Source organism: Protobothrops mucrosquamatus, unplaced genomic scaffold (genome assembly GCF_001527695.2).
Source record: "Protobothrops mucrosquamatus isolate PMUCROS unplaced genomic scaffold, P.Mucros_1.0 scaffold753, whole genome shotgun sequence".
NCBI classification, from domain to species: domain Eukaryota; kingdom Metazoa; phylum Chordata; class Lepidosauria; order Squamata; family Viperidae; genus Protobothrops; species Protobothrops mucrosquamatus.
In genome coordinates this window covers 73,598-94,737 of record NW_015387023.1, presented here as the reverse complement: position 1 = coordinate 94,737, position 21,140 = coordinate 73,598, and the positions used below count along the sequence as shown (strand labels likewise).

The following is a 21,140-nucleotide window of genomic DNA, read 5'->3' as shown; positions in this document are numbered from 1 at the left end:
CCTCCTTATTGGATTTTTAAGTCAAGCATTTGTTTTCTTGGGAGCACATGGCTCCATGCTTCTTTAAGGAGGCACCCACAAATACAGCAGATATGTCCCCATTTCCTGCAAAGCACATTTTTTGCCTCTGATCCAAATAGCTGCACATCCCGAGTAATGCATTTTTTCCTCACAGGCTTATGGAATTTCTGATCCGTGAAAACTCTCTGGCCTGCCTAGAAAGGCTTCAGATGAAGTATTTCCATTAGTGCCCCAAAAGTATAAAAGTGGGGGTTCTGTGATCACCACTGTTTGGAGATAGAATCCCCAACATAGGATCCCACTTCGCTGCTTCTCCTGTACTTTTGAATGAAGACAGTGCTAAATTATCCTGAATTCTGCTGAGACAAAATGAAACTAATGCTGACTTTTAGATCTTTTAATCCAGATTTCCAAATTCTCAGCAGGCTGTACCATCTCATTAACTTTTCTTCAGTGAGATTATTTGCTCTGTTTTCCTCTGTCTTAACTACAAAGGTGATTGATAATAACTTTCAGAAACCGAGGACATCTGGTATTACTCAGTGCAGTTTTTGCTTGGATTATAGTGCAGTTTATCTAAGGCAAAATAACAATCCAATCTATCTCTGTCAGGACTGTGTTGAAATCTGCACTGGAATCCTGAATAGTGTTTTATTTTTAATGGGTAATTTTCCTTCTTATTCCTCCAAATATATTTTAAATATATAATCTACCTGATCAGCGCTCTCTTTTCTATCAATTTGTTTATCCATTTTCTTTTTGCCAAAATCATTCTCTTGTTCCCCCCCCCCCAATTTCTTGCCTCATTCCTTTTTTTGTTACTAGGACAGAGATGGTGAACTTTTTAGAGACCAAGTGCCCCAAAACCAGCCCGCCCCCATTCTGCCCCCACTCCGCCCCCTGCCCTGCCCACCTGTAGAACCACCCACCACCTCCACGGCCCACCACAGCAGATCGCTCAGGCGGCCCTGCAGTGCCATGGTGGCCATACCCACCGCCTGCACCCTGCAGCATCATCTGCACGTGATGGGGTGCGAGGGTGGAGTCTTGTCCCTGCTGCCCAGCTGACATGTGCTTGGCTGCACTGCTCCATGCGGGCCACGCCTGGGGGTGACTCTCCTCCGGGGGTGCTGCTGGTGAGGAGGAGGCCGTGGGGGAAGACAGGGCTGGGGCGACGGCATGTGTGCCCATAGAGAGGGCTCTGAGTGCTGCCTCTGGCATGTGTGCCATAGGTTCGCCACCACTGTACTAGGAAGTTTGACAGCAATATCCCATGTGTACTCTTATATGAAATAAAATCAAAGGATTCAAGTTACTATATGCTTGTATTTTTTATTTTGGTGTTTGAAGTTTTATTCCAACATTTCTGCATACTTAAAACTTTCAATACACACACACAGAGATGCACATGGTAACAAACATACCCTAAACATATTAGATTTCCAGCAATGAAAATAATTCCTGTAATTCATCTACTCAAACTTTGTTGGTGTTAATCTTAATAACTTTGCCTGAGATAAAAAGCTAAATGATTGAGCCACTCAAAGTCACTTATAAAGTGAAATAGGCAATGGATAAATTCAGTTGATCAATCAGTCAATCAATCAAGAAGGGTTGAGTATGATTAACACTTGGTAGGGAGACAATCGGGGATTATCAGAACTGTATAGATAGTCTTTGAGTTACAACTGTAATGAAACCCAGAATTTCTGTCATAAGTCATGACAAATTGTAAGTCAAGATACCAAGTGACCAGACTCAATTTTACAACTTTTTTGTGGTAATCCTAAAGTGAATCCATGTATTCCTATGGATTTATTTTTTTTTGTCTGAAAACCAGCTGAAAAGGTCAGAAACTGACAATAACACTTAAATCACAGTCATAACTGCCTGAAAGCTGTAAAGATGAGCCAGCTGCCAAGTGTCTGAAAAGCAATTATGTGGCCACAAAGGGTAGGTGTGTGCAGCTGTCAGAACTCCAGAAAATCTGAATATTTTCTGAAAGAAAACAACATCAAACCCTTCCATACTGTAACAGAGTATGGACATGGTTGCGAAGTCATCAGGAGCTGATTTATACAGCTGAACCTCAGGTTGGGATGTATCTCTCAAGTTTGGTGTTAATCTATATAAGAATAAGAGTACAGAGAAGAACAAAGATGATTAGGGGACTGGAGGCTAAAACATACAAGGAACGGTTGCTGGAATTGGGTATGTCTAGTCTAATGAAGAGAAGGACGAGGGCGGACATGATAGCAGTGTTCCAATATCTCAGGGGCTGCCACAAAGAAGAGGGAGTCAAGCTATTTTCCTAAGCGCCTGAAGATAGGATAAGAAGCAACGGGTGGAAACTAATCAAGGAGAGAAGCAACCTAGAACTAAGGAGAAACTTCCTGACAGTTAGAACAATTAACCAGTGGAACAACCTGCCTCCAGAAGCGGTGAATGCTCCAACACTGGAAGTTTTTAAGAAGAAACTGGACAGCCATTTGTCCGAAATGGTATAGAGTTTCCTTCCTGAGCAGGGGGTTGGACTAGGTGACCTCCAAGGTCCCTTCCAACTGTATAATAATAATAATTATTATTATTAAAATGATACTGCATTAAATTTAGAATTGTATAGGAAAGAGCTGAATGTTGATGTAAGACTATTCCCTCTTAATTGCTGACCCAATTCAGGTTTTTTTCCTAAAATATTCAGGCCTTTTCCACTATGAACCCATTGCTTATTCACCCCCAAGTTGCTTGCTCTTTTGGTTGGGCTAGTCTGCTGGGCAGTTTCAATAAAAAATGGACAAGCTGTCTTTTTTTAAAAAATAAATAAATCTGTAATTGTGCTCTTTTTAATCTAGAGAAAAGCCATTTGTTGATGCACATGGTCTTATGTCATTTTTGAGACAATGCATTACACTCTTCATTTATTGCCTTTGTACATTTCAAGCCCAATAAAGATCCTATCTTTAATTCACAGAGAGCCTAATTGGAAATGAGGGAGGCTGGCTTCTGACCTGTATAATTTAACTGGTGGCCTGTTGTAGACTTCAAAGTCTTGTATTGATTGTCTTATGATTCTTTCCAACCAAAGACCCAGGTCATGAGAGAGCAGGCAGCAACATGCAGTACTTTGAGAAGCTGCTGGAGAGCGAAAAAGAAAGCAACCAAATCAATAAATTGTCAGTGAACCCCAGTGAGCCCAAAACCTACAACGGCATTTATGAAAGGCCTCAGGACTACCTGCCAGAGCGTGAGACCTATGAGGCCCTTTGCAGAGGGGAAGGCGTGAAACTGGTAAGTAAAAATGTGCCAAAGATTACTAGCTTAAATTCTCATATTGTTACTGTTTAAAACTATATTTTACAAGTAAGTTCATCCTTGCTTTTAACTTGCCAAAAGAGAGAAAAAGTCGATGGGTATCTTCACAAGGCAAGATAATTTAATTTAATTTTAATTTTTTACACCAAGAAACTATGCCCTCCATTACAAAACAGTGAGAACAAAAATACCATTTCAGAATTTTAAAAACAGTTGCCATTTCAGATGAATAATAAATGGTTCTTCCTTTGAATTGTGTGCAGTTGCTCATCTGTAACTTTCAAGATTATTCTGCTTGGTATCAGAGCACCCACACTTTTGAAGGTAAGCTGTTCCACTGGTAAATTGTTCTCACTGTCAGGAAATTAATTGTTCTAAATGTCAAGAATCAGTCAGGACCTTGGAGGTCTTCTAATCCAACCCCCCAGGAATTCTCAAATCATCTCAGACAAATGGCTGTCCAATCTTAACTTGCAAAACTCCAGTGATGGAACACCCAGTACTCTGGGAGTTAAGTTGTTCCACTGCTTAATAGTTCTCATTGTCAGAAAATTCCACCATTCCAGATTGGATCTTCCTCTGATGAGCTTCCACCCATTGCTTCTGAATTGATGCCCTCTTTCCTGTGGGAGCACTTCAAGTATTGGAAGACTGCTATTATGTCTCTATCTCCACTCAGTCTTTTGGTTAAGCTAAACCTACTGAGTTTCTTTCGCCATTCTTCCTAGAACTTAAGTCTCCAGACCCTTTGTCATCTTTTGTTGCTCTTCTCTGCACTCTTTCTCAGCATCTTTTTTGTTATTGTGGTGACCAGTAATTCCAAATCTAAAATACTGTATCTATCTGGTTATATTCCTAGACGCCTCGAAGACAGAAGAGGTTGTTTTGCAGATACCACAATGGAAATAGAAATCCTCATTTAATTATAGCGCCTTTTAAAGAAGAAGATGAATGGGACAGCCCACGTATTGTCAGATATTATGAAGTCCTATCTGATGAAGAAATAGAGAAGATTAAGGAGTTGGCTAAGCCAAAAGTAAGAGTTCATTTTATTCAGTAGCTGAAATTATATCAGCATTTCAATTAATTCATATAAGCTAATTAAAAGTGAAACTGGATGAATTGGAAATGTCAAGACCCAGTTCCTTGCAAGGGTATGGTTGCTATAATATATTGGAACAATTTTGTACCACATTTGTTATTTGTAGTCATTGAGCCTCTTTATAACAAGAGTTCTGTCTACTATTCAAACTATATGCAGTCATTTATCTGGAATGATATATTGGACGAGGGAGTTGTGCTGCCTAAGAAATTAGCAAGGAAATGAAAGGTTTTAATATTTCCAAGGTTTGCTCTTAATTCTAAACCAAGTATGTTTTATTGTGGTTATTGAAGAAAAATGGTGTCTCACTTGCCCAATGGTTTTTTTACTGCATCCCTACCCAGTCTCTACTCATGCTGGCTGGGAATGATGGAAAATGTAATGAACACATCTGGAGAAAGCTGATTTACCCCGGTTATACTGATCAAAGTGTTTTATCTTAACTGAAAACCATTTTAGAAAATATAGCAGGAACTGAGCCTAGGAACTTGGGTTTTTCTACCAAGGTATGATTTTTGATGTGCTTTAAAAGAATAATAGTAGAAAGCTTCTAATTACTTATACCTTGGTAATTATTTCCTTTACTTCCTCCAATTAGTAATTAGAGTAAGCTAATGGTCATACGTTGTAATAAAAATAATTATACTAATTAATGAATGAGGTAAAAAGGTGTTGCAGTTGAATAAGGATTTTTTAAGAACATGGATTTATTTTAAATGTTTCTGAAGTCATAATTAATGTTCATCAATTAGTTCACCTCATTTAATATTCTTCCATGACTTTCATCTCGACAAATGAAAGCATGTTCCTGATGATTTATCGTTACCTTCTCTGGTTCTTAGACATCAGAAGGCTTTGGACTGATCTAAAAGCATGATCATTTCATTTCAATGCGGGATGTCTAAAAAGAACAAAGCTATATATGAATGTCTATATTTGAAGCCTAGATTCTTTAGATATTGATCTGATAGATAAATAAAATCTAATACGTTATTAATTACAGTCTTGGACTGTCCCTAAATGAAACTGTTTTATTGTATTGTACATGAAAATAATCAGATAAATTGGAACAAATAATTTAGCAGTATTAATTGCACTGACTGTATAAACTATTTCCCTTCGAAATACAGATGCATGGTTTTATTCGGAAGTATCAATTGCTACTCATTTTTAATCATTGATTCAAATACACATTATGTTCCAGGATAGGCTAAAGTTGCTGTAATATAGCAATTAATTAGCAATCAAAAGATATTCTTCCATATTGTGATGTTAAAAAGTTTGAAATAAGAATTTATGACTGTCATAGACAACATATATTTAATCCTGAATTGCCTATCAGATCTAAGAATTTTTCAGATCAGTTCTTGGTGGTGGTATTAAGGTCAAATTTATGCCCAGGATTTGAACAAAAACAAGAAGGAACAAAACATGAAATTGTAACTAACATGAATAATTCATTCTTTTTTAACCTTAGCTTTAGCAATACTAATTTTTGTTGTTCCAATTCCAAACTCAAAAAGACGAGAGATAATTTGCTGCTAATCAATAAGGATATTTCATTTTAATTTCTTTTTAAAAGACAAAATGACAAATACAGCCACATTATCATATGTATTAGAAATTCAAAATTACTTCACTTCAAGCAATATTTTAAATTGAGTTTCTGATCCTGATTTTTGGAGCAAGAGCCTGTTACAATAGAATAGCGCATGAGTCAGAAATCTGGCATTGCCTTGTGCCAAAAGCTACATGTCAGGACAAGATAATTAATAGGGATATAAAGAAACCAAAGAAATAATATGGAAAAAATGAATTAAGCATGGGAAGAAAAATGCTAAGAAAGGGAATAATTATGAGTGCTGTCTATTAGAATACATAGAGCACATATTAGTGAAGTGGCATTGCTTTAAATAAATATTTGGGTTACAATTAAGGTGCAGTTACACTGCCATGATTACAGGCATACTTGCAGTCATGTGGGCCAGATCCTGATTGGTTCACCCAAACTGAACTCTTAGCAAAGTGTTTCCTAATTATTCCCATTTCCTTCAGTAATCTGTCTCTGGGCTAGCCTCAGGGGGAAAGATGTTAGACTTCATGACTCTAACTTCCTGCTCATCATATGCTGCTGTTTCTCAAGGATCTTCAGTAAAAATTAATCACTTCTTTATGACGCAGCCTGTTGTATGAATATATTAGAAATGCTAGGGAGTTGAGGCAACGGAAAGCTCTCGGTGGGTTCTTTACTTCCAGCGTATCCATATCCGTTTTTGTGCTCAGAGATGCTTTTCTATAGTGCCAGTTTCTTGGCATCTGAACTTTGAAGAGATTTGTCAGCAATAAACCACTTAGGGAGGAAGGAGATGCCAAGAGGGCACCCCAGGACTGCAACGGAAGGGGAGAAAGATTAAGCTTATTTTGCTAAGGATAAATTCAAGCCTGTCTCCTAATATAGTACCATTTCCCTTTACAAATAAAGAGTTCTTTGTTTGCCTTGATTGCATACCAACTAATGAAAGATGTAGTCATCAAAGTTTGATACAGCTTGATATGGTCTGAGCTTGGTTTTTCTCCTGCAGAAGTGTCGGTATCAGGTTAGGTACCGTTATCGGTGCTGACACAAGAAGTGAGGTTTTTGGCTGTTTATATAGAGTAGCTTTTTGCACTAGGTTTTACCCTCTGCTCCTAAAATCCTCTGAGTTCCATACATTCTGGCCTGCTTCCCAGCTTTGGGCAGTGGTTTTTGCATTACTTTCATTGTCATTACCAACCCATATAAGGTTAAGTGTACTTAACTCTAGTATGAAGGACAGATGGGAATTCTATAGCATATATCAGCCCATTACAGAATTACAAATAATTCTCACTAAAAAATGCTAATTGGGATCACCAACTGCATCCCTAAGTGACACAGTCAAACCACACCAACTTATGATGATAGTTGCCTCAGTTCCAGTTGCTGTCATTAAGCAGATTCTGTGCAGGGTCATTAAGTGCAGTGTCACTATTTGCGATCTCCTGCAGGCTTCCCCATTGACTTAACTTGTGGGAAGCCAGCAGGAAAGTGGAAAATGGCGATCATGTGACTGTGGGGACACTGATGACCACAACTACAAGGACCAGTTGTAAATCTCCTTGTTCAGCGCCATAGTAATTTTGAATGGTTGCTGAACAAGTGGTCATTAACTGAAGACTGGTATGAGTGAGTAAAATCGATAACCTCACCTCCACCTGCCCCAAACCTCCTGTGGTATGAGCCTGAGCTGTGTGCCAAAGAAAAGACATCTTTGCCCACTTCTAAACCCTGAAGAGTCAAAACAATATCTAAAGTGATGAATTCGTTTATCACTCATGCAATACCTCGCTTTTCAGAATGTAGAATAAACTTCAGCTGCAATACTGCACAAAATACTTACAAGAATCTTTTGGCATGTAAGCATAGAATGCCTGGGAATAAAAATGCAAGCTGAGTTTTTGATGCTATTTTTGATACCAGTAAATTTTGCATATCTCTTTATACAGTTGGCAAGAGCTACAGTCCGGGACCCGAAAACAGGTGTACTAACAGTAGCCAACTACCGGGTTTCTAAAAGGTAAATTGCGTAAGAATGAATTTCATTCTCTTTTTTATGAATAATTTTAAAATGTATTGATAATAAATCAAAACCTTGATATGCACGTCATTCAAAACTTGACCAATAATTAAAACTCTATAGAATGAAGAAATGTTGTAGTGTCTAGTATTTTTGCTATTCTTAACTATTTTATTCTATGGTATAGATTTTATTTATTATTGTTGTTGTTATTTTACAAAAATATAAAACTTACAATTTCAGTATGTTATTATGTGAACTATTGTTTAATGATTAAAAACTAAACATTGGTTTTTGAAGAAGTGCTATAAATCTTGATCCATCTGAGTGAAGATATTAAAGTAGGTGAATCAGTGTGCCTTTTAAATTTCATGAGCTGAAGCTTGTAAATTCCTGTTCACAATCTTTTTTTTTTCTTTTCTGCCAGTTCCTGGCTGGAAGAAGAGGACGATCTGGTTGTTGCCAGAGTAAATCATCGAATGGAACAAATTACAGGATTAACTACCAAAACGGCTGAATTGTTGCAGGTAAGTATATTACCGGTTCCCTCCTTTATGCAAGGCCCTGCCTTCTGTCTTGAAGTAGAACTCTGTGGAATGTGGTGGTGAACATGTAATGCTCTGAAAATTATGAAACAAAAAGCAGCCCCCCTCCTCCAAAAAGAGAGAGATCGTCTTCAAATTTTGATTGAGATTTTTAGAATTCAAAATTCTACAAATAGTAATGGCTGCCAATAACATTTAACAGGAAGCTTCAACCATATGTGCAGCATACCTATCCATAATTGCCCCATTTTTAAATCCAGTATCTTATTTTTTAAAATTAGAACAGAAAAAAAAGTCTACACTTTCAAATCCAATAGGTTCCCATCAGTATTTATTATACATGACGGTGAAATCACAGCTGTCAATTCCTTAACTGGCGTTGACCTTCATTCTCATTTAGTTCTTCCCAGGAACCTAGGATGCCATAATGCATCATTTCAGTATATTATTGCCACCCTTGGTGAGAGTCTTGTTGCCCTGGTCTTGTTGGTTGTGTCTGCTACCTCTCTGCGCTGGCCTACTGCCATTGAGTTTTGCCCACTCACTCACCCACTTGCTCACCAGTTTCACAAGCTTCGCCCTCAATGCACCCTGTTGCGCCACTTGTGCCAGTTGTGGTTTTGTACCTGTTGCAGTTGCAGTTACATATTAATATTATTATTGTTGGATTTTTATTCCACCTTTTTTTTAACATGGTGACCATACCTAAAATTCCTGTCTCCTATTTTCACCACCACAACAACCCTGTGAAGTGGCTGAACTAAGTATGATTAGCCCAAAGGCCAGCAGCTGGTTTTCCTGCCTGAAAGAGGCCTAGATGTCACAGTCTCCTGGTTTCCAGGCCAAGACCTAGTCTTAAGGGATTTACATTAAGAATTAATGCAGTTTTTGACTGACAGATCTTGACAAAGAGCTGAGATTTTAGACTTCTGCACAACTAGAACTTCTACTGGGAAAAAGATGGCGATCAGCTCTCCTCCAATTGTTATTTTTAACATAGCTTAAGAATAAACATGAAACAATTCAAGAATAAAAAAGACAGTTTCTCTAGAGAGAACTTTGTTACTTCTTCTATCTTGTGTCTCATTCCCTGTGGACAATTCACTGCCTTCTCAAAACTATTTTCTTTTCCTCAGTTTATCCTATGCTGAATTATAAATTGATAAAACCAATCCTCTGTGTGGTAATTAAAGCACCAAACATATTAATATTATACTCTGCATACAGGCATACCCACATATATACATATACCACATGGAGAATTCCTTGCTATGGATAAGAACAGTTTCAGGAAATTTGACTAGTATGTGATGAAATCAAGTCAATCATGTTCCCGTTCACACTATTTTAGCAAGATAAGATCTCTAAGCTATAAACCTCCTTGCAAATCACCCTACTGTTGCCCACATCGCACCAATTCAAGAAACATGCACTGTAACGGACAAACATCCAGCATGCAACATTACATTGATGTTTAAAAGCAAAATGCATTTTGAAAGATTACCATGTTTTGTTTTGCTTAGAAGATTTTGCTTTAATTTTACCAATATATTATCCTTTTGTACATTTTAGGTTGCTAATTATGGCATGGGAGGACAATATGAACCTCATTTTGACTTCTCAAGGGTAAGATTTCAGATTGTATCTACTTTTCCCAGTTACTGTTAAGTATATCTGATATCTTAAGGGCTAAACTGAAGGTGATGGAAACTCCTGGTTAGTTCAACAGATTTTTTTTCATGTACAAACAAGGACAGGGTGAGACTTATTTGGCTCATGGTTAGAGCACTGAGTTAAAGAAACTGTATTTATCCCTTACTAACTGATTTAAATAGTTCTGATATCATTTCACAGAAAAGTGTTAGCAAGAAAAAAAAATACATTGAAATAGGACATTGGATGTGGGATTAACTGATTTATTCAATCACCCTCTAAAGCTGCTGGTTTTAGTAAAGGAAAAGGTTTTAGGGAATCCATATCATCTTGTGTTTGGTTCACTGGATGACTATGAATAAGTACTAGTATATTCATGGAGACATTTTTTTTCTTACAAAGTGTGAAATGATGATGTTTGCTAGGTATGGATTATATTTAAGCATTTATATTTGGAAGAAACAATCTTAAGGAGAGCACTATGTGTACTTCTATATTTTTTTCTAAATTACTTTCTCTCAATTAGAAAAATTAGGATTTTCTCTCATAAAATACTTTCAATTATAAATGGTAAGTGATTAGTCCAAGATTGGGTGTAATGTCAAAGAACTCCCCCCTCCCAAAAAAAATTAAGGACCTCTCTCCTGGCAAATGTACATTATCTATCTAATGGCGGGCAATTTTTCTAGTTTTCCCAAACTTGCAGGAACATAAAATGACCATAGCAATTTTTAAATGATATTGATGTATTAAGGAATGTGATTAGTAGGCAGCCTATATTGTGTCTGATGCTTAGGAAGAGAACCTTAAGGTTCATGCATTTTGAAAAAAAGATGGTATTTACAGGCCCACCTTTCATGAAAGTCTCCCTCATAATCTGGAGAATATTATCAAGAAACAACAGCACGGCTTTTATTCCAATGGTATATTTTCAGCCATCAACGTATTAGCCAATAAAGTCAAATGGAGATTGGGAACATTTGTTAAAATAGATCACATTTCTATTTCAGTTTTCTCTAGAAGTCAATTAAGAGTAGCCGTCTGTCCATCTAATATATTGTTCAGATTCCAACTGAGAGTTAGAGCATCTTTTAAATCATAGTCATGTTATTTCTCAATGGTTCTGTAACAGTTTGTAGATTGTTGAGGTGGTTCCAATTTTTACATGGTCAACAATTACTACAATTTAGCATTCCCTGGAACAAACTATGCCCGTCTTTGAATATCCAAAGAGGTGTGTGTGTGTGTAGGTTCTAGAACTGAAGTGAGTTACCAACTGACTGATTTTATGGCACCTTCCTTGATATGTCTTTCCAATTTATGATAAATTGTTGACAAATACTGAGTATGATTTTCAAGCCATTGATATTATCTGCTTAATAGACATATTTAATTAGTTTATCATTCACCATATCTTTAAATATTTTGGTGAAATGCTTTGCTAAAGTCAAGATTATATTTGTAGCATTCCATAAACTATTATTATGGAAACAACTCGATTAAAAAAATAGTCTCACAATAGTTTTAACTTTTTAGAGTAGCACTATTTGTTGACTTTGTTTTTCTTCCCTTCCTTCCCTTTGTGAATAGTAGGGGTGTGGGATCATGTCTTGCTACATGATAGAACAAGCTATTATCTGATTGCCTCTCTGTCAGAACAAATGTTATTACAAATCAGTGGATACTTAAAGCTTCTTCGTTAAAACTGATCTGTGTAAGGGAGGCAACGAAACAATCAACAAGATATTCATTCTTGGATGATATGTAATGCTTGGAATTTAGTTGTCAGCAGCCAAGTTTGAGGAAAGTTAGCAGCTGGATTTCTTAGGGATTTGGACTGGTCCTCCAGGCTCTGTATATAGCACAGGTTATAACTTGAATCCATTTGCTGTTGCTTTATAGAAAGCAGTTGTATAACTGTTTATTGATTGATTGTTTGATTGAAATTTATTAGCTATCCCATCCCAGTCAACTCTGGGCAGCATACAAAACTAAAAAACATAAAAATAGCGAGAAACATTAAATCAACAGGCAGTCCAGACTAAAATACTCTGCTAACAAAATCCAGAAAAGAAAACCAGGTTAAATAATGACAAACATCAGGAGCTACCCCACATTCTCTTCCTTGAGATTGTGGCTGGGGCCCAACCTGAAACCCAGATGGAAGAACCCCCTCCTGCAGCCCCACTTAGGTTATGCATGCCAGGTTGCTCTCTCAGTCACAATTAAACCGTGGATTGGGCAGATTTATTACACACCAACCTGTCATTCACAGGCATTCATAATTTGCTTATTTGTTTATAGATTCTCCTACACTTGTAAAAAATTGTTTTGGTACTAATCATAAATCATTCTGAAGACTAGTTTTCATGGATTTAAGAGCTGTTATACTGTTTTTAACATGTTATTATATTTATAAATTAAAATGGTTGTTTTTTTAATCCTATTAGCTCCCCTCCACCATACTACTGTGACATGGTCTTAAAGTTTCAGGTGTGATAACCAGATCAGAAAGTTTGGGGTTTCCTGTGGCATTTATGTGCCATAATATTGATGCTAAATGTATTTTCCAGGAACAATTCCTCATTGTAGTTCCACAAAAACAGCATTTGCTCAGCTGAAAGCATTACTGCTTTTGTCATCCATCATAGCATAATATCAATAGAGGCCTGAAAGAACCTTGCTTTTAATAGAAAAATGTTCATTGCTCATTTTCCAAATATAAAGATAAGGAGAGTTGCTCTGTGGCTAGTTGGGATTTAGTAACACAGCATGTTCCTATCGGACTTTTTCTGTTCTTGCCTGCTGATCACGAAGGGGAACTGGCACTTTTGATTTCTATTAGCTGAAAAATGCTCTTTCACTTTTTATAGTGCAAGGAGTGACCATTCAGCCACAGGTTAACCAAATATACTAATCCAATAGCAGAAAAAGGAAGCTACCAGCATATCTGATGTATTACTACTCTTGTCATGGGAATGCTTCATAGAGATCTCAATGTGCTAAACCAAAATGTGTTTTGTTTATTTTTGGCTAAGCATGTTGTGATGTTGTGTGAAGCCACCCATGGTGATTTGTAATTTTGACATACAATTTCGCAATAGCATATAATCTCAGCTGTGACTTATTCAGAAAGCCATGGTTAAATAAATTATAGTTTAGCACAGAGTGTGGACTACTGTTAGCTTTGCAGACATGTTTTTTTGAATATGTTGAGTTAATATGCTATTGCATCTGAGACTTTGACTTAAACCTGCACCTCTGTTCATACACACCTGAGAAAAAGTCCCTGGAACAATTGGGTGGGCCTTGCTTCCATTAAGATTTTTAGACAATCTCCATGTCCTGTTTCCAAAGCAACAAACATGCAATCAATTTGGAAGTTGGGTTAAAGTTGTTGTTTGTTTCAGCGACCCTTTGACATCACACTCAGAACGGAAGGAAATAGGCTAGCAACATTTCTTAACTATGTAAGTACCTTTGTATTCTTGTCCCCGTGCTTGAAGTTTGCAGTTTACTTTTATTTAATTTTGTAGAAAGAGGAACCTGATGTTTTCAAGCATTTAGGGACTGGGAACCGTTTGGCCACTTTTTTGAACTATGTAAGTATGAGCAGTCTTAGATAAGTAGAGTAAAATTTGTTTTTTTCATGCTATCATCTTAAATGGAATTAATTGCATATTTTTTAGAGATTGTTGACTCAGTGTTACATGAAATCATAGTATCTGCGGAGATTTAGTTTTCCACCTTCTTGCTTCACGTATTCTATGAAGTTTAGCCTAATTGTGCAAAGGAAATTAGTGACTAAAATACATTTTTAACAGTGGAGCTTTTTATGAGAAGTGATTTGGGAACGCATTCAATCATTATTATTTGTGCAGCCACAGAATCTGCTCTCATTTTACTTGCCATGACATCAGTGTTAAATATTGCAGCTCTTTCAGTCAGGATCTCAGTTTTTTAGGAAATTTCTTGGAAAATGACTAATCAAAGGCATTACTTTATTCCAAATATGTGCCTGCAGTGCAGTTACTATTACTGTTACTAGTTCATTAGAATATCACTTCTAACATGCAATTATGGAGTATTCATTAAACCTACTGGGCATTCATTCAGGCTTAGCTTTCTAAAAACATTGATATAGAGAAAGAATTGCTGATGTCTTTTTGCTTGCTGTTGCCAACATCCAGCTCTAGTCATATTTTGCCATTTTAACTAGAAGATACGTGGGCTTAAAGATAACCATGATAAGGCAATTCAGTAGAATCTCCAAAGTAGCATGAAACCAGAAAGAATTGGGATATTTCACTTTCAGTTACCATGTCAGGGTTTCAATTTTTTCCTAAAATTTGCAAAAATTTCCTGTCCTGTATAATGATTGCATCTCTGTAGAGGTGCCTCATTGTTCCTAAATTAAAACGTCGTAGTTTGGATCCAAATATATGTTCCATCAGTTGAACAATATCCAAGTTATAGATGGGATTTGATTGCCCCTGTTTCCGCTTCAGCTGCCTGTATCACATTGACATTAATACTAGTACTAGAAACAGAGTTGACTACATTATGTAGAACGATAGGTAGAGCAGGAAGTTCATGGCCTTGCTACTCTCTTGCATGAAAAACAACACAGTTTAGAATCAGAACCATGACATGAAAGCTCTTTCTCTTAGTTAAAGTAAAGACACTACGTATGATTGAAGTGCTTGTGTTCTGTGGCATCTGTGGCTAAACCAAAATAAAGCTGTGTTAGTTTCATTGCAGTGCTTCAAACTGATAAAGAGATTGCTCAGAGATGCACAGAATTAAGCAGTATTAGAGCTAAGGCAATTTTTCTTTATATATATATATATTATTATTATTATTTTTATAGGGTTAGGGTTGGGTTTTTTTTAAATAACATTCTTAATATTAAGCAAACAGCATGTTGTCTGGGTTCATGTATTTAAGAAACAATGAGTAATAATTAATTTCTATATTATCATAATCAATATGTTATTAATCGCTCAATAGTCTTCTTCTTACTAGTATATGTTCAATGTTGCATAGTACATATTACATATTAGGCAATTTTTCAATTTACTAAGCAAATACATTGGCCAGAAGACTGTGGTCTTTACTCTCCGATTAGTAACGTAACCCTTCTAAAATCTGGAAGAGACTTAGGCTGCAGGCTTCAAGCCACATATTAAGGACAGATGGGTTTGTCCTATTAGTCCCAATTGTGATCAAACACAGTAATTGTTTTTATACCAAATAAAAGTTTATTTCCCTCTTATATTTTAAAAAATAACTATTTTTAATGCTTATGTTTCTGTCAGATTTTTTTATTCCTAAAAATCTGTGTCCACGGGCTTTCTTTCTCTCTTCCTGTTAAAAGGTGTCATGGATGCTCCTTCAAAACTTTGAATGTGGCTCCCAGAACCTCTCCAGAGGTTGCTGCAGAATCATAAATTTCTAATGTGTCATAAGGGGAAATTTATTATGAAATGTATGAGGAATGCAGTACTCATATTATATGTACTTAATTCAATTCACATTTTGATGTAAATTAAAACAAATTTAGGTTTTTATCCTGGCCCAGCTACTTAGAATGTGGTTTTCATCCTGCAAAAGGATGCAAACTTTTGCTAGGTAAGAAAAGGGCTGAGCTGGACTCAGTGGAAGATCTTATGGGTGTCTTATTTTCCTTTCTCAGATGAGTGATGTTGAAGCAGGAGGTGCAACAGTTTTCCCAGATTTTGGAGCTGCGATTTGGCCCAAAAAGGTAACAGTTGTGCTTGTCTGTAACAAATGCTTTCCCTCTAGCAAAGGGAGATAATTTACTTCGGGTTTTTAACTTTATTTCTTTAAATTCTATTGAGCTATAGAATTTCTACTCAGTTAATCATTCAGGATGACAAGATTATTGCAATGAGATATTTGTGGTTGCTATCCATAGATGAGAACATTCCAATGGGACAGCACCACTCATTAAATTGTAGGCTGCTTCTTACTCAGATAGCCTTCCTCTATATCAGGGGTGGCAAACTCGTAACATCACGTAATGTGTCGCAACATATCGTGACTTTTTCCCCATTGCCGGAGATGGGGTGGGTGCGGTTTTGGCATGACACATCTGGCCTGCGGGCTGGCAGTTTGACACCCCTGCTCTATATTGAACAGAATTTTAAATCTGTCTTTGCTGGAAAGAGTTTTACAATGTGTATTTAAGGAGCTTTATAGGCATTTAATTAATTAAAGGGCTCCATGTAATTTTACTTTCCAATAACAAAACAGGATTTCTTCTCTTTGCTATATGCCAGCTCTATCCCCTGCCCTATCCCAGTCCTCAAGCAGATTAGAAATTTATGAATCAAATTAATTAATAATTGTGATGGGTCTTTCATAATATTCCACAGCTTGGCCCAATAAGTGACTCCAGCCAATTTGGCATAATTTTCCTTAAAAATTTAAGGGGATCCTTTTGGGTCACACTGAAATCAATGCGACTTGCATCCAAGAGATACTTGTGTTTGCTATACACGCCTTTCTTTTCAACCAGTAAAGAGCAGTATTGTTTCCCAAGTTCCATTTCATATGAATATGAGTATTGTGTTGGTTTAAAGGGCCTTAATTAATTTTTCTCCAAAGAAAGCTTGTTTTTAATTCTGCAATTGTCAGCACCATGTTCAGCATAATTTCTGGAATGGAGAGCTTTTTGTCTTAACCCTGCTGCTAAAATAATTTAGAATAATCAATAATTTGGTTATTAATTTGTAAATAGATTTAATACATGGGCAATGATTTGCATGATCCCTATATCTTTGCAGCTTTAAAAAATGTATTAACAAATCAGCTATAATCTTGATTCTAATTATTATAAGAACCTGCAAGATCTGTATGTTCATGCCAAATAGTATTCCTGTCACAACTAGTTATGTATTTCTTCATTTCTAGAGAGCATGGGTTAGTACCACGTTAGTTCTAGTTTCTCCCTTAGACCTTGTTTAGATGGTTTTAGCTGAGTCATTCCCTCAGCCCTAGGAGGGATATAATGGCAAACCACTTCTGAAAATGCTGCCAGGACAACTGCAGAGACTTCTCCAGGCAGTCACCAGGAATTAAGGCTGTATTGAAAGCACACATTTCCTTTTTTCACTTTCCTCCTATATTCAAAGACATTGCCGCTGCACTTTCATTAAAAGTGGAAATGGGAAATATTGTAGATATATTCCCACATTTTAAGACAACTAGGAATGAATGTCCTATGGACTCCCTATTCTTATAGCAGTTTTAAGTTAGATAAAAATGCACACAACACTGAAATTATTTAAATGAGTAAGGTTGGTTGTTGTTTTCAGGGGACTGCGGTTTTCTGGTATAACCTCTTTCGAAGTGGAGAAGGTGATTACCGAACGAGACATGCAGCATGCCCAGTGTTAGTAGGCTGTAAATGGGGTAAGTAAAAGCAACATCTTTGTTTTGAGAAGCAAGACTTAAGGTTTGTCAAACAGTTAAGGGACACTGGGTTGTTTTTGGTGTAGGATGTTTTGTCTTGCTATGACACATTCTTGGATAATGTGCTCCCACATTAAGATTCCTTTGCTGTTAGCTTATGTCTATAACTTTAACGTTCACTTACAGGATAAGAAAAATAGAAAACGCTATCTTCTATAATAATGACAAGATGCAAGTGCTAATTAGGGAGAACGTAGCATTTCAATGAAATTTTAAACAGCAGAACATTTGAACATTCAGAGTTCCATGTCGTTGTTTTTAGCATCATTCAGGTAGCATTTAACATGGAATACTCCCTGTATGAGCGCTCCTGTTAGTTCTCATCTATTGAGGCCTATTGAAGTTCCTCAGATGGCATTGGCTCTGAGTGGGCATTTTGTGTTCAGTGCAGCCACTGGCCATAAGAAAACCTATATGCGTGCTGTAGGGCCATAAAGTGCCTATCAGGGAGTAATCATCATGGAGCAATGATGGCTAGAGGAGAGGGATGTCAGGAAGGCTTGCATGTAATAATGCCAGAGTGAACTAAGGGTGATTCTAAAACTCAACTTTTATAGGAGTTTCATGATCCATCTACCTTTCTGCTTATGTAATGTAGTATTAGATATTAAACACTCTCATTTGCATCAGCTCTAGGGGAGTTTTCCTCAAGCTGAGTGTTCTCCAGAAGTGCAATTGCTGAGAATTCTGGAAATTCACACATCTGTAGGTATCCAAGTTGGGGAAAGCTGTTGTGTAGCCACATAGCCCATTTAGAAACCTTTCTTACAATTGATTAACTGAGTGGGACTAAAAGAAATATTTTTCCTTCTGCATCTTGGGAGGTGAAGAAAATGGACAAAATAAGGTCAAATAAAGCTCTTAGCTACAAATCACTTGTGCACAACTACTCAAGGATTCCACATGAAGGGGTAGATCGGTACATCAAGCTACCTTCCAAGGAGTCCCACCCACAAGTACATCATATGAGTATAATGGCCAACGGTTAGATGTCCATTTATCTGAATCTACATACAAAAACTAGATTTAGAACAGACTGGAGTACTATCGTCAATGTTACGTGTGAGTTATATGTCTCTATGTCATCAAATAAAACTATTCTCTAAAATGTGATGCAGGAAAATCGCAGTTAGGTTTGCTGCTTTTATTAATCTTATTTGTGTTGATACTTTTCCATAACTGCTGGTCACATTTTTATTGTTATATGGATTACATTTATCATGTTATATAATTTAAAGTATTTAAAGTATTTTAGAGTCATACAATGGCTGAAGATGCTTAGTATGAAAGAAAGCAAATATTTTTTTTATATAAATGAATAAATGTAACAATCCTGTTTTTTTTAACAGTATCAAACAAATGGTTTCATGAGAGAGGAAATGAATTTTTAAGACCATGTGGTACAACAGAAGTGGACTGAAACCAGCCCAACCATATTTTCCTTCTCTGCTGTCAGCTTTCCACATTGTTCAGTTCATTTCTAAGAAATGACTTCTACTATGAAAATGACAGCATTATTTATTGAAGAAAGGCAACATCTCACAAGAAAAGAAGACAGCTCTTTGGACAGTTGGTGCTATGTACTTATATATGGTTACTGTCATTCTCCTTCTCCCTTCAGTTTCTGCAACCTCCAGCAATGTGATATGTTACAGATTGGCCATGGAACATTTTTTTTTCCAGAATGTATATTTTGAAAATGTTACTGTATTTTCTAGGAAGTACAACATCCATTAAACTTTTTAAAAAGAGGCCACGTGTATTGTGTGTATTTAATCTGGTGCAGCGGTTGGGATTTTTCCATTTGATCATTGCCAGGTCATTAGCTATAAGTGGGGAAGAGGAAGCCAAGGTGACGCGGGCATCATAATAGTTACAGATATCATTTGCTACAGAACTGGGAAGAAGAAATCTCATTTAGGGGAACAACTTGAAAATCGTGGCTTCTGATGAATGTGCACAGCAACATATCAGTAGGTTTCAAATTGTATGCTGTGGGAGGCGTATCATGTATATTTGTTGGTTTCCCCCCCTGTGGAGGTAGACACAAAAATTCAATCATGAGAACTGTATTTCATAGTGGGGGGGAAAATAACATAACAAGGCAAGGAAGAGAGAACCTAGCAAGTTCCTCTCCCCAACTAAAATGCTGTTCTCTCTGAAGGAAAGGCTGGGAAAGGGAGCAGCTTCAGGCCAGATATTTAGGGCAGAGGTTTCCTTCTGAGAAAGGTAGATAGGAGCCACCGGTAGTCCATGAGTCACAAGGTGGCTTTCAATATGTCCCTTTGCTAAGAGCAAAACAGAACCAAAACACAGACACTTTAAACATCCAGAACAATACTGGTCCCAGTCACTTGCCTGATGTCATGATGGTATCATTTCCTTAATCTTGCCATTGCCAAAACAAGTATAGTGAATGGAAAAAAGATGCTTATAAGGCCATGGATCACTAACGCAACCATCCTTTCAGTCATGCAGACATTTTATTTAATCGGTAATGAATTTTCTATAAAGAACACTCATTCTCTTTAAGATTATAAGATGAATCAACCAAGTTTATGGTATCTGGCTGTCTACAGAATTCCATTGTGTTATAGCTGTTTTTTTTTTAAAAAAAAATGCAAAAGCATATGTAATAATGTCTTTGCTGTGACTGCAATGGGCGTGCAGCTTAAGGCAAACAAAGCGTAAAATGAAGTTGGTTTGGATCCATACCACATGTTCAAGTCACGGACTTTTGAAATGCCTTCATGGGGAAAATTAGAACATCTAAAGTGTACAATGGTTCAAATTATTGCTAAAACAAATAATGATTAGCTGGCAATTCCACTCTGCTATACTGCTTAATTCTTGGAAAATACTTGGAGCACTTGAGAAAAGAGAATACAAAAGTTATTAAACTTTCTCTTGGAGACAGTCGAGACTTTATGTACATGTGTGTTACTACATTTTTAACTATGACAAACTTAACTTTTTGACCATGCAGAAAGTCTTATCTAAATAATATATTGATAAGCAATACGTATGGCAGTCCACGTGATCTTGGACACTCAGCTCCCATCTGTTCCAGCCAGTGTAACCTTCCTGAGAGAGACAGATCTGCAGAGAAAGGCTATTCTAGGGGTTAGGTCCATCCCTGAGAAATACTAGCTCCTTTCCTTTCATTGCTAGTTGGGGGAATTCTCAGTATCCCTATTCATAACATGCACACAGGGCGGGTGGATGGTCTCGGAGTTAATCATCTGCTAAATAATTATGAATTCAAATAGTGAGGCTACATGATAAAATCTGCAGATCATTGAATCTTTAAGAAAAAACAAGCCCATGCAACATTCTGTTACAAATAATGCCAGTCAGTGGGTGGGTGTCCGTTTATGTTGAAAGGATTGGGACACACCCATTAAGACAAGCGCT

At 36.9% G+C, this 21,140-nt stretch overlaps 1 protein-coding gene across 3 annotated transcripts in view; it reads left to right on the top strand.

Moving 5' to 3' along the window:
- Positions 1–19,477, top strand: part of P4HA2 (prolyl 4-hydroxylase subunit alpha 2) — a 49,972-nt gene extending 30,495 nt beyond the window's left edge. For 2 of the 3 annotated variants that reach the window (XM_015818493.1, XM_015818496.1), the window contains exons 7-15: positions 3,107–3,309; positions 4,193–4,369; positions 7,961–8,031; positions 8,459–8,558; positions 10,149–10,202; positions 13,766–13,831; positions 15,925–15,993; positions 17,570–17,666; positions 19,076–19,477. In XM_015818493.1, coding sequence (XP_015673979.1) covers positions 3,107–3,309; positions 4,193–4,369; positions 7,961–8,031; positions 8,459–8,558; positions 10,149–10,202; positions 13,766–13,831; positions 15,925–15,993; positions 17,570–17,666; positions 19,076–19,146 — 908 coding nt within the window. In that variant the 3' untranslated portion in view covers positions 19,147–19,477. Of the gene's footprint in view, positions 1–3,106; positions 3,310–4,192; positions 4,370–7,960; positions 8,032–8,458; positions 8,559–10,148; positions 10,203–13,639; positions 13,700–13,765; positions 13,832–15,924; positions 15,994–17,569; positions 17,667–19,075 lie in introns of all 3 variants that reach the window. The other variant, XM_015818494.1, reaches the window with a different exon arrangement.
- The last annotated feature ends 1,663 nt before the right edge of the window (positions 19,478–21,140 follow it).